General features: G+C 37.3%; 1 protein-coding gene across 2 annotated transcripts in view; it reads right to left on the bottom strand.

Moving 5' to 3' along the window:
* ZFC3H1 (zinc finger C3H1-type containing) overlaps nucleotides 1-13,848 on the bottom strand; it is a 38,335-nt gene that overhangs the window by 20,922 nt on the left and 3,565 nt on the right. For both annotated transcript variants that reach the window (XM_052668996.1, XM_052668995.1), the window contains exons 2-9: nucleotides 12,029-12,448; nucleotides 9,064-9,128; nucleotides 8,587-8,785; nucleotides 8,162-8,388; nucleotides 6,011-6,134; nucleotides 4,338-4,438; nucleotides 3,319-3,522; nucleotides 2,552-2,716 (exon numbers count right to left, since the gene is read on the bottom strand). In XM_052668996.1, coding sequence (XP_052524956.1) covers nucleotides 2,552-2,716; nucleotides 3,319-3,522; nucleotides 4,338-4,438; nucleotides 6,011-6,134; nucleotides 8,162-8,388; nucleotides 8,587-8,785; nucleotides 9,064-9,128; nucleotides 12,029-12,448 — 1,505 coding nt within the window. The remainder of the gene's footprint in view (nucleotides 1-2,551; nucleotides 2,717-3,318; nucleotides 3,523-4,337; nucleotides 4,439-6,010; nucleotides 6,135-8,161; nucleotides 8,389-8,586; nucleotides 8,786-9,063; nucleotides 9,129-12,028; nucleotides 12,449-13,848) is intronic.

Genomic DNA, 13,848 nt, shown 5'->3' with positions numbered 1-13,848 from the left:
CACAAGATGGTACACTAATTTCATGTTGCATGAGGAAAACTTAACTTGTGCATCTCCCCTAGCATCCATCCTTGATAATGTAACATGAAAGGTACATCAATATTTTCTTCCTACTCCCAAGTACCTACAGCATATTTGTAGCTTCACAGTCATAATACATGAATCACAAATATTTCACTCCTATAATTTCATAAATTATTTCCATTTTAAGGAGAATTATCTGCCACTTACAAGCAGTTTTTGTGAACAAACTGAAGGATAGCAGGGAAGTCTACCCTAGAAATGCTGTAAAGGAGACTATTAAAGACCAGGACTGTCACACATTTGCAATGCCTCTTGTCCCAGCCCACAGTTAGAGTCAGCTGACCTCACAGTGAGCTGCTCATGCAGTTAAACTGGCAGAACACAAATGCACACGGAGAACACAGGCTCCAAGATTAATCACTTTTTGACAGCATTAATAATTGAATCAGCACAAAGAATGATGTAGAAACAAGGAGATTAGTCTCAGATGTTCTGAAGCTGCAGTCGGAAAATAAGCAACTTCAGTTCACATTTCCCAGACTCGCTTTCCCATCTCCCAGCATAAGTGAATGAAATACAGATTTAAGTTTAACTTTTACATCAATACACGTCTGAAGTTTTACACGCCTTTTAAAGTGCACACCAAAGAAATCCTCCACTTCTACGGGGAAAACGAAGTACTTTCTGATATCCTCATATTAAGGATCATATCCACTGCTTCTGAATGTGCTACAGCTGCAGTACCTGCACCACCACAGCAGAGTGGTGCAATTCCAATTTTTACTGGTTTGTGAAAACATAATAAATCCCAAGTTCTTCCCCCCTCCATTATTCTCTGACTACGTTTCCTGGTCAATCTTACTTGATCAAATTGGGCTTTCCACCCTTCTTCACATGCCCAAAAAATCACTTCCTTATCACTGGCTTTTTGACATTCACAAACCAAAGCTGCTAAAATTCTGGCACAGCAGGGCAGCATGAATTGTCCCTAAATCTCCCCTTTGTTTTTCTACTAGGGAAAAGTTGACAGAGGGGAGGATCAAATCCAGCCTTTTTCCAGGTGTTACAGCAATGCCTTTCATCACCATAACTTATATGAGACATTTATTACATTACTCAAACTGCCTGACAACTTCCCAGCAACATAATCTCCCTCATTCCTGCACCTTCAGTTAAGCACCTCTCATCTGTGATAATGCAGAGGAATAGAATAAATGGCTATTCAAGGCTTTCTTTATTTCATCACAGGTTTAGTATTTAAACATGGATAAGCACACAAATGCAAGCTTAACGACCGTAGAAAGGAATAACAAGATTAAAGACAATGTGTTCCTCCAAATGTAGTAAAAATAAAATAAATACAAAGACACCAATCACCAATATTAATCATACTGCTCACTACAGGTTCTGCATGTGAAAGAGTGCAAGATATGTTTTTCAAGGAATTGCTAACTAGCCACTTCTGTTCACTGTCAAAAATAGAACAGCGTATTACATGGACTTTAATTTGGCACAACACAGGCAAACACTTTTTATAACATGCTTCCAACAATCCAAGATGTTTGCAGACATCACAAATCAAATGCTAACTAAAGTTAGACATGCTGTTCAAGTTCAAGTTACAGAATGTAACTGGAGCTAATGTAACGAAATCTGCTGCTGTTGTAAGAGAAAAACACCCTCCTCTCCTTAAGCTTGCACTGACAGACATGTCATTTGTCACCTGTTCTGTGCTGATGCTCACATAGTTCACTGAAAAAGAAGAAAAAAAACACTACCCAACCTCATCACCACCTCTGCAGAAGAAAATGTTCTTTACACCCCTTATAAAGTTTAGTTTTTTCACTAACGCAGAAAGTTAAATAAGGAACAGGAATGATGCTCCAGATCATAGCTTACAAGAGAGATACTATCTGACAAGGAGTAAGAGAAAGACCACCTTTTGAGGGGAAAGAGCAACTGAGGGGTTACTCTGGCCAGCTACCACAGTTTCAGTCCATGCTAATCTGAAAAAAGGATTAACTGAACTACATACAGAGTCTTTGAAATACAAGCTTCATAAATCTGAAATTTATGCAGCTTTAGCAGAGATCAGCTACATTTACACTAGCAACAAGCACAGATCTGTACCTCAAGCACCTTAAAGTGAACTGATCCTACTCTGATTCCATGTAATAAACACTGCAGCTAGACTTCACCAGTACACTCTCCAAACTTATTAGTTTGGTTTAGTAGAAATGACGTTCCTTTCTACAGTGAAAAAAGAAACACATTTTCCAGTTCAGCTAAGCATGGGTGTGTTTTGATGCTCCCTCATGCTGTTAGATTCTTAATTCAGCATCAAATTATTTCCAGAAGAGAACATGGATTAAAGTTACTAATGATTCAAACGTTTAACTGAAGCTCCACCATTCCATCCTGCATCCCTAGTTTAAAAAAAAAAATTCTCATCTATTTCCTCTTCCTCCAAATTGAATTCAACTCCAACTTGCAGTCCTGTTAAAAGAAAGCACCAATATTTCCTTACTGTGATCACTGCTCGTGGAGGCCTTGGTACTCTAACAAACTTTGTATTTTGTACTCGTGGCTGAGATACAGTATTAATACTGACAGCAGACAGATTGCTTCTTGGCACAGATTGCAAATTATCTGGAACAGGAGGGGAAGGAGGACCACTGTTACTTGAAGTTTCCTAGCAAAACAAAATAAAAATAGTCATTACACATGGGTACTTTACAAGACAAATGTAAGCATAAATGATCTCGTTTAGATCATAATTTCAAGTTTCAAGACATGAAACAGACTATACAACTATATCAGATAAAGCTTGTAACACTGCAATAATGCCAAAATGCCATGACAATTAAAACAATCCCAATCTCCAAAACCATAAACCTTGTTTCTCAAAAAAAAAAAAAAAAAAAAAAAAAAAAAAAGATCACACACATCAAACATAATCTTTCAGAAGTTACAGGCCTCCCAACTCCTCTCACTGTAAGTCTGAAATGAAGTTAAGCAAATGAAATGAACAGTTTTGCAGAAAATCCCTCTCTCCCAGCATATTCAAGTTTTTGGCACTTAAAGAGTTTCATAACCCCGTCATAAATAAATAGTAAGCTGCAAGTTACAATTCAAAGAGTATCCCTGGAGTTGGTTTTACTTTGATTTCTTTTCAGGTGGTAGAAATTGATTTTTAAGAAATCAGAAAAGCAGCATTCAATCCCCCGAAGTTCACATTTAAGTTTTGGTCAAGATTGCCACCTAGAGGTTTACATTTAAAACCCAATGAAGTACCTCAGATCTGAAAGCTCGTTTGTTAGCTAGCGACTTGAGTAATTCTTCTCTTAAGAGCATCTCCTCTTCTTCTTCCTCATCTGCAAATGGAGGTTTTGGTGGCTGTTCAGGCTCTTCAGGTGGAAGAGGTGGAAGGGGTGGGGGTGGCTCAAGAGAAACACAAGAAATCCCCTCCATATAAAGTTGGCTCAAAGATGGTAGAGGCTGAAAGAAAAATAAAAATAAAGGCTTGAGACTTCTGAAGCTTATTATTTTATTCACCAGAGGTTATGCTATCTAAATTATTTCATGGCTTAAAATTAAACTGCAGTGGATTTAAACTAATATCAAAGGCTGTAGCTAAGTGCCTGTAATGACCCCATAAAAAGATGTAAACAACAAAACTACATTTGGAAGATGAAAGTAGTGCAGACATACAACTATACATGAAAATTCAGAACCAGGGGTAGTCTAGTCACAGAAATATAGCTGACCTGACAGGTTAGGCCAATGGATTGTACCAAACTGTTTAAAAAGCAGTCCCAAAAAGGTTTTACAAGTTCATCTTGCCAACAGAATTCCACACTTCTTCTCTCAAATTCAGAGGGCACCAGAACAGAGGAAAATAAGCGTCTCCTTTCCTGTTGCTTTCCCAGTAAGAATAAAAAACACTCACTGAGGAAAAGAGGTGGGGAACTACTTTCACTTCCATGGGTACTCTGTGATACAAAGACTGTGCCTTTTGACTGTTTCCATCAAAGTGTGAAAGGACTGTGACAAACTACAGGGCTTTCTTTTCCCCCCTAGGTAACAAACTTCTTTGCTAAGAAACCACGTAGCACCACTAACAGTCAAGAAAAAAATTTTATTCAATACATTAAACTTCAACTGAACAGAAACTATCATTCAAAAAGAATATTGGATAATCAAATCAAGTAATCAAACAATTCAGGACTACACGTATGTTTGATAAAACCCTAGCATTAGAAATAAGAGAAAACGAGAATAATTTCAGAAACACTTCTTTCAAGGTTACTTACTGGAATTGGAGGTGGCAGTGGCAAGGAAATTGGTGGTATTGTTGGAGGTGGATAATATCCTACTGGACACTCAAAGTAAGGAGGCTGTGCTGGAGAGGAAGCTGTAATAAAAAGAAGCAACTCAGTGAAATACTAAAGAAATACTAAACTCATGCTTCTACTAAAACAGCAGCAGCCCATTATTTCCTTTTAATTAATCAGCACTTTGTTTATCAGCCTGAAACATAGACAGTGCAAGTAAGTCACAGATGCACAAAAAAAGTTACATACAAAATGCAAGCACTCCCAAACAGTACTGCTGAGGTAATAAGGGATAAATCATCCCAAGTCATATTTTATTTAGTATGTCAGAATCTGCATTCTTAAACTACAAATCTCAGTAGAGTGACTGTGATTCTGCGACTCCTGGCTACTGCACACCAAAACTACAGTACAAATAAGGACTGAGGCAGACCAAATGTACAGCTCACACTGAATTCAGAAACAACATTAGAGTGTGAGATGCTTGATACATTGCTTGATTATGTAGCAGAGCACTGTTTTAGCAAATTAATGTATAATGTAGATTAAGAAAAACAGGAAAAAAATAAGGGAAAATAAAGAATAGATGAAAAGCAGAAGAATAAAAATTACTAATGCAGTATTTTGATTAATGGAGCGCTTGCAACACTACACCTTCTTCAGCATTTTCACATGGAACAAGAAAGTCTGAATGCTTAAAAGCATCTCAGAGTCATTAAATATTTTAGGTTCGAAGAAATCCTTGAAGTCATTTGCCTTAACACAGGGGGTCAATACAGTGCTAAAGTTTGCTAAGTGATGCATCCAGTCAAGTTACGAGTATCATTAAAGGGCTGAATTCTCACATTTTGAGGCAATCTGTTTTAGTATCCACTTGTTCTCTGTGAAGATTTGCCCTTACAGGTAAAATTTCTTCCGTAACAATTTAAGCACTTTCCCTTATCCTTCTGTTGCCCAGTCCACAGAAGAGTAGGCTCTATCTTCTTTATAACTGCCATGAAGTAGCTGAAGACAGCAATAAAGACTTGCCTCAGCCTTCTTAACAGTCTCAGCTCTTGTGTTCTCTTTTCATAAATCACACACCTCAGTTCCCAAAAAACTTAGAGGTCCTCTGCTAGACTCATTCCAATACATTATCTTTCATGTAGTTGAAAACTAAAGACAAATCAGCCTCCTAAATTGAGAGGGGAATAAGCACTTCCCTCAACCCTCGACCACTCTGTTCAGCCATTATAGCCTCAGTGCTCAAACCCAGGCTGCAGCTGACCTCTATCTCACAAAGATGTACTGCTAATTCATGTTTCGTTTAACACTAATACTGACCCCAGGCTCTTGTCTGGGTAAGCTGCAGTTTTGCAGAAAACACCCACGGGCCGCAGATTTCTATACAACCGCTTTGGAATGTAAAAAAAAAAAAAAAAAAAAAAAAAAAACCCAATAATAAAGATTCCACAGTACTACCATGAGAACCCTGGGCACCTTCAAATCATCACTACAGCAGAGATAGAAAGGAAATAACAGTCAGTATTAGCATGTTAGTTAGTACTCTTTTTTTTTTTTTTTTTTAATGTAAGCTAGTAGATCATATTTCAAAATAACTGCTCATTTCCTACCTTTTAATCAGTCATCTTATAAATAACAGGAAGTCTTACCTGGAGAGTTAGTTTCACTATCTGTATCCATGGCAACTTCATCGTAATTATCATACTGATATATGCCTCCTGCACTGTCCGTAGGCTGTTTATCCAAAGACCATCTCAAGTCTGTATCTGAAGACTGAAAGCAACGAGAGTATTTTATTTAGCTATTCTTACACTATTATTTCAGAGCAAACCTATTTATTGAAGATTTTATAGACAGGCCCTGTAACAATCTTCTAATTACTTTATAAATACAATTTACTCAGCAAAAGCTTTTAAATTGAATACTAAGTTTCAATCAAATTTACTGCAGGTAGTGACTTCAAACAGTTTTTAAAAGAGTTCTTAGAAGTTTGGAGGGGGAAAGGAGGAAAGCCTACCGAGCTTATATACTCAAGCAATTTTTAAATATTTATCAAGTCATTTATCTGGTAAATTGCCAAGGTTACATGTTTCTTAAACACTGGAAAGGAAATAAACTCTTGATCATTCCTGTTAAATATGCCATGGCAACTAACAAGACCATTTAAACTATTTTTTATTAGAAAGAACTCAAAATTGTGCATAGATAATCTTCAACAAGGCTGAATTTGTGCGTTTAGTTGAAACACTTTCCAGTTGTTGTAAGACTGCTGTTTCAGGACACAAATCCTTCATTTGTCCCACATGAGACACATATCACACTACATAATGCCAAGAGACTTAAATTTAACTTGAAGTAATTCAGAGTAGGAATTAATATTCAGAAATGAAAAGACACAGAACAGGTAAACGTTACTTCATAAGACTCCTCATTTTGCATCCTTAAGAGGCATACAGTACATCTGTTGGTAGCTTTTAGAATGTTTAAACACTTCAAGTCTCAATTTCCCCATCATCTCATGGGAGTCTTGAATAAAATTACTTCAAACAGGGAGTCACAATTCCCCTAGCTCTACTGCAAAATGGAATTACAGCACCAGTAGCACAAACCACTTGATACAGATGCAGCTGCTGTAAGCAGTTTCTATGATGAAAGAACCAACACTGAAGAAATACTGCCTTTTTGTTTTCTCTGCAATGTACCTACGATTTAAAGGCAGAATGTGATGATTCAAGTGCATTTCACTAGTTGCAAGAAAGGAAGAAAAACATCCTAGAAGTGCAGCAAGACCACACTGCAGTAATTCTAGCCCTTCAGAAAGCTGACACAACTCTGTCATCCTGTAGTGAGGTTTGAAGTAATTTTTTTTTTGGTGTTTGGGCATATTTAGTATCTTGACAGATTAAAAAAATACTACCAAGAAATTAAAGCTTGGATGACATTTTGAAAGCAGTAAGTCACTGAGGTTGTAGACAAATAAATTACAAGTGTGGAGACAGAAGTGCAATCTAAGCAAAGAAAGTAAAAAAAAAAAGTTCAGCTAAACATCTCTAGGAGGAAAATATTTTATCATTAACTTGCTGCACGTCTACAACTCATACAAAACTCATCTTACTAAAACCAAAGGCAGTATCTATCTAGAAAGGCATTAAAGCTTTGTAACCATTGGAATAAGTGGTTGGCTCCAAAAGTAATGCCTCCTATTTTATTCTGTTGAACCACAATGTCAGAGGTGCACGTTGGTGGTATGGCAGTACAGGTTGAATCCTCCCACCAATATCCTGTCACATTTTGTTGCCATGCAACAGAGGGGCAGTCTGTCACAATGGCATCTGACATGGAACTGCATACACAACAAAGATGTATCACTGAATTCCTCCATGCAGAAAAACAGGACCCACTGACATTCATCACCACGTGCTCAACATTTATGGGCTCAATGTTTGTGAGCACGAGGCAGTGGGTGGTGCATTTCAGCAGTGGCAACAGTAGGGCATCTGCTGGTGCAGATTTCAATGAACGCAGCAGAAAGGCTCTTGTTCATCACTTATGGTGGTGACTATATTGAGAAAGCATTTTGTAACTGAGAATTTGCTCTAACAGGGCTATTGTGCTCTTTGCATCTGCTGTAGTTTCCATAGAAAGAAACAAGAGGCAGCGCTACCAGAGTGACCCATGTACTTTGAGTTTTAAGGGGAATCAGGAAGGGTTAGTGAGAGTGAAATCAGGAAGAGCATAAAGACAGGAATCAGTCTTGAATCCCAAACAAACCACGACACGTGACACTACAAATTCATTACCCTGCTTCTTGATCTCCTTTTTCCTCCAACTAGCTTCATAAACCGATTGTACTGCTCCTCTTGATTTGAGAGGTCCCTAATTTTTCTGATTTCTTCTTCTCTCTTTCTTCTCTCCTCCTCCTCTTCTTGTTTCCTCTGGTCTTCCTCTTTCTGACGCCTATCTTGTTCCTTTTGTTGCTGTATCTTCTTTGATGTCTTCGTCTGTTGTTTCCTCAAAGTTTGCTTGCCTTTAAATAAAAAGATAAGTGATTAACTCTACTTTAACTAAATAGTTTCCCAATTCCTAGAATCTTCAGGATCTCTTAGTAGATGAAGACCATTCCAGAAGGATTAATGGCTCATAATTCACTGTTTCACAAAACATACTATGTCTTTTTTCAGAGCATCCGTTGTAGTTTCCAATTTCAGTAACGTTAACTTATTACCTGTAGAACTTGTCTTTTTTGTTGAATGTGCTTTTGCACTGGCTTTGACCTTCTGTGTTACAGTTTTCGTTTTTGTTAATTTTTCCTTGCTTTCCTTCATCACCTGTTGCTCTTTTTGTTGCCATTTTTTACTAGCAGACTGAAGCGCAAGAAGCCTAAGCTGCAATTCAGACATCTCCTCCTCCTCATCAAGCAGTTTCTTGAGAGGAAAAAAAAAAAAAAAAAAAAAAGATGAGACAAAGTCAAGAAGTATCATTTAATAAGTCATTTACTAAGTGAATATTTTTGGAAAGTCTTTTAAAGTTTGTCCCTACATTTCTTATAAGAAGATTAAAATAATGCTCTAATGGTGAAGAGCTGTTCCTGTAGAAACAACCACTTCTATCACTGAAATGTTCCTGAACCACAGTTTGGAAAAAAATTGTAAGTAAGGTATCATTGCTTTATGGTATTTCTTATTGGGGACTACTTTCTTACCTTTTCAGAGATTACATCTGAACTGCTAGGCTTCCGCGTTGACGTTTGTTCTTTGTCTTCTGCACCTTTCAAAAGAGAATGGTTTTGAGCAAGTTGTTTCTCATGCAACAACAGAACTATATTAGAATTAAATACAGAAAAGAATCTATACAAAGATATCAATGGTACACTACCAGAATTACAATTTTAAGTTATATGTACCATTAAAAACCATTAATGGCATATCTGATGAAATCTGCATCATCAAGAAGGGATAAACCTAAGGCAAGATTTGACTCTTCAAATAATCCTCTGGCTCTACTTCCCCAAGCAGAGCAGAACAGATCAAGAAACAAGACGAGAACAAGGCTTCTCGCCATCCACTTTAGCCAGCATCTTGCATCAGTTACTGCTCTGAGCATCTCAGATCCCACTGGCAGATATTTTGAGTAACGGGTCAGTTGTTTGCAGAGGGAAATAAAGGCTCAATGCTGCAGTAAGAATGTACTCGGTTCATCTCACACAAAATATACAGTTATCCTATGAAAGTGAAAAGCAAATAGTAATGCTTTTCCCATAAATACATTGGCAAATCAATTTTAGATTGCCCGAAAGCCATGAATCTGTTTATTATGTTTTACATATTTACGTACAGCATACAGAGTGTTATATCATTTAATAAATCTAACCAATCCTGATTGACACAATAGTGTTATTATATATCAATCAATAGTATATTTAACATTGTATTGTAAAATTATAATGGAAAATATATACAATTATGAACAAATAGAAGCTTTGCAACCCTCTCCTGTATCAGCCTTTCTTCAGAGAGATTCCTCTCCAAGAAAGTTACATCAGTGGAAAGACTGCAGTCAGCACAGCTTGCTTTCTTCTCAGTATTTTATGAAAAGTCACAAAGAGGTTGCTTAAAATATACTAAGAGCTTATACCTAAATAAAAACAGTGCACAGCAAGTATTTGGATATGCATGTTGTTGTTGTTTTTTTAATAACACACATGAGGGAGAAAAATAATTATTTAATGCCCATCTGCATTCTAAAAAGATAAAACAAAGAAGTTACTACATTAAGCAAAGTTCTCCGTCACTCAGTCCACAGGATGGAAGCGAGGAGATGCAGATAAGGACATGGTATGTAAACTAGAAGACGAAGACACAGGCAAAACAAACTAATGAGAAGCAAGAGGAGAGGAAGGAATAACACTGTAAAGCCTCTGTGAGTGCAGTGGACTTGAACTACAGATTCAATTCTAGAATACATAAGCTTTACTCAGCTTTAAGACAAATTCTTCAACTCTGGAAGGTCAGGACACCCAAGAAACCAGTTTGTTAAAAAAAAAAAAAAAAATGTTGCTGATGTCTTAGTATATGCATAATTAAGTAGCATGCATTTACTTGATACTCATTAATTTGCAATAATTAAAATCCAGATCTTTCCTACTCTGGAAACATGTATTACATCGCCATAAAGGCCTCCATCTTGTGCATTCTGCCTGCTTTCAGATCATCTTTGTCATACATTTAACTGAGCAGTTTGCAAAAATCCAGATGTTCTTAGTACACCTATTACAACATATATTTCCCCTATCATATGACCAGGTACTTTCATTCTCACTGCTTTTGAACTTTGAAGGCAGATTTTCTTGCAGACTCTCTTGCTTTTGAAATAGTCTTTTATTCCTGCCTTGCAACTTCCTCCTGCAAGTTACTGTTTTCCCTCTTCGTATGGCCAAAATTGGCTGCCTATGCTCCCCCACATCTCCCATTAAAAATTATGTTCCTTCTTAAAGAATATCTGAATTTTTGTTTAATTAATGGGAAAAAAAAACAAGGGGAAAAATATCTAGGAAGGTTTATCTAATAATTATCAGTTTTCTCTAGCTCTTTACTGAATTTTTAAAAATATCTCTCTTCTAAATTCTGATACTGAAGTCGCACATGAATTCCCAGTACAAAAAAGACAGGGATCTCTTGGAAAGAGTCCAGCGGAGGGCCACGAAGATGGTGAAGGGCCTGGAGCATCTCTCCTATGAGGAAAGGCTGAGTGAACTGGGTCTGTTCAGCCTCGAGAAAAGAAGACTGAGAGGGGACCTGATCCAGGTCTATAAGTATCTAAGGTGTGGGGGGCAGAATGGTGAGGCCGGACTCTGTTCAGTGGTGAATGGAGGACAAGGGGAAACGGAAACTGCAGCACAGGAAGTTCTGCACAAATGTGTGCAAGAACTTCTTTACAGTGAGGTGACGGAGCACTGGAACAGGCTGCCCAGGGAGGTGGTGGAGTCTCCTTCTCTGGAGATGTTCAAGACCTGCCTGGATGCCTACCTGTGCGACCTGCTGTAGGGAACCTGCTTTGGCAGGGGGGACTCCATGATCTCTGGAGGTCCCTTCCAACCCCTACAGTTCTGTGATTCTGCAATATGAATTGATCATTCTGACTTTGAGTGTTCTAGTCCCACCCTTCTTCATGTTCCTACAAAACCCTCACAGTATCCTTAATCCATTCATTTAGCAATTTGTCTCTTCCCACTCAAATTGATAGTTTATGCACACTGACAAATTAGCTACCATAAGATGACAAGTGACGTCTTTCAGCACATCCTCCAACACATTAAACATCATGTAGCAGAACCAGCTGGAGGCTCAAATTAAGAAATTTAAGCTAACTACCTCAGTTTGCTCATCTTAAAAGTAATTTCAAGGATCTTTACAAGAAAGTCTTCATCTGTCAAAAAAAAAAAAATAAACAAAACACACCACAACCATGCTTCCAAGCAGTTTTGGTGAATTACATAGAAGAGGAAGCCAATACAGCAAGATTTACTGTATCACTTTAAACTAAAATCCTAGTTTCAATTACATTATTTAGTACAATACTTTCGAACACTTAACAAATATGATAAATTAAGGCATGCAAAAAGAACTATAACAAAACAAGTGAGCTACAACAACTTTACAGGTATTTACCTTGAGTGGATTCTGTGACGTCAGATTTCTGCGACGACTGCTTTGTTCCTTCTTTGACTTTTTTCAACCTGCTCCTCTCAGCTGGAGTGGGCAGTTTTTGTCTGAGAGGTTTCAGTTCAAATGCCTGAAAGGCCATAACCGGATTTTTCTCCTCAGGAGAAACTTCTTTTATAGCATCTGTTTTAATACTGTCATTTTCTACAGTTATTTGGTCCTCAGTGTCCGCTGTTTTACTATCATCTTGTTGTTCATTTTCTTCCCTGTTGCTCAGAGCCAATCTTTCATCCTTATTAATGTACTCAAGCTCCAACTGTATCTGCTTATACTTCAGGAGCAGATCCTCAAAACTTTCTTCCACAGAGTTTTCACTTTTAGAAGAATAGTTCTGTTTTCTGGATGGAGACCTTCCAAAAGTTTTGGCTGAATTACCAGTTAAGAAAAGTAAGAAAAGAGCATGTATAACATTCACATAGCAAAGGTAAGACTGATGACAAACAGAACTTAAATTGATTTAGTTTTCTCTTCAGGATAGCTTGAAAAATACCATCTATAATAGCAGCACATAAAAGATGTGTCACTGTCAGATACGGACAGCAAAAATGAACACTTTTCTCATATCGTCAACTTAAAAGAATATCCTAAAATTCCTGAGACGCCTTCTTTATCTTGGGACAACTGCTGCAATGATGAGAAGGTTCCATATTACAAAGAGCAAGCTGAACTCCTAGAGGTCCTAACTCTAGTCCTGGCTGCCCAGCTGATCACCTGAAAAAGATAGGTTGAATTCATTCTCATTGATTTTATCCTTTCATAAATGCTAACATCTAGCCACAGCACAATTAAAGACTGCAGAAACCGTAGCTCAACAAGTGAGGTAAGGCATCACATAGCCAACAGCTGTGGGGAAGAAAAAACGTTGGCTAAAGACTTGCAATCAAAACACTCCGGAGAGGATTTGGAAGTATTAAGTAGTCAGAAAAAGTTGTCAAGAAAATTTCTATCCGCTGGGAATAGGTAGTCAAGCTGTTCAAGGCAGGCTGTGGAAACATTCTTAGTGAGAGTCTTACCATGCAAATGTGTTCTGCACACAGCTACCCTTCACAGAATATCCCAAGTTGGACAAAAACCCATAAGGATCATTGAGTTTAACTCCTACTTCTCCTACCTTGAGAATCTTAAAGTTGAAAGATAACCAATCTAGTAAAATAATTACACCCAGGAAAAAAAAACAACATAGGATACTGAGTCAAGTTTGACTCACTGAACTTATAATATCAGCACTGATTCAAAGTAAGTTATGAGAAATGCTTTTTCCAACATGGAGTCAATATTTTGAGTAAAAAATTAAAAGCTAAGATAGGGAAGACCTATCTAAAAAATCCTGATTAGAGAAGACAGCAACTTAGTTTTCAGCTCACAGAACACATCAACAACATGGATATTTCACTATTTTAAGACTAAAGATTCTTGCTGTTTATCCTGCATAAACAAATCTGTATAACAAAACATTTCCTGCTCTAACAATGCTCTCCTAAGTGTTAGCACATAAGATAAAACTGCATTAAATCCACAAGGCAATCAAAAACTGGAGGAGTTTTACAAATATACTGGAAATACATCCAAAATGTAAGAGCTTTGTGAAAAATAGCCACAAATTACCTAAGAATTCTGTCAATTCTGTCAAACTCACAGGTTTCTGCTGCTAACAAAATGTTTGTAATTTTGTGAGTGACAGGAAAATCTGAAGCTGATTAACTTATTTAACACAACTTATAAAAATAAACCTAAAAATGATTTGATAATTTCAATACTGAAACAGT

This window comes from Tympanuchus pallidicinctus, unplaced genomic scaffold (genome assembly GCF_026119805.1).
Source record: "Tympanuchus pallidicinctus isolate F22 unplaced genomic scaffold, pur_lepc_1.0 scaffold8, whole genome shotgun sequence".
Lineage (NCBI taxonomy): Eukaryota > Metazoa > Chordata > Aves > Galliformes > Phasianidae > Tympanuchus > Tympanuchus pallidicinctus.
The sequence above is the reverse complement of the archived record's forward strand: the minus strand, read 5'-3'. Positions and strand labels throughout refer to the sequence as shown.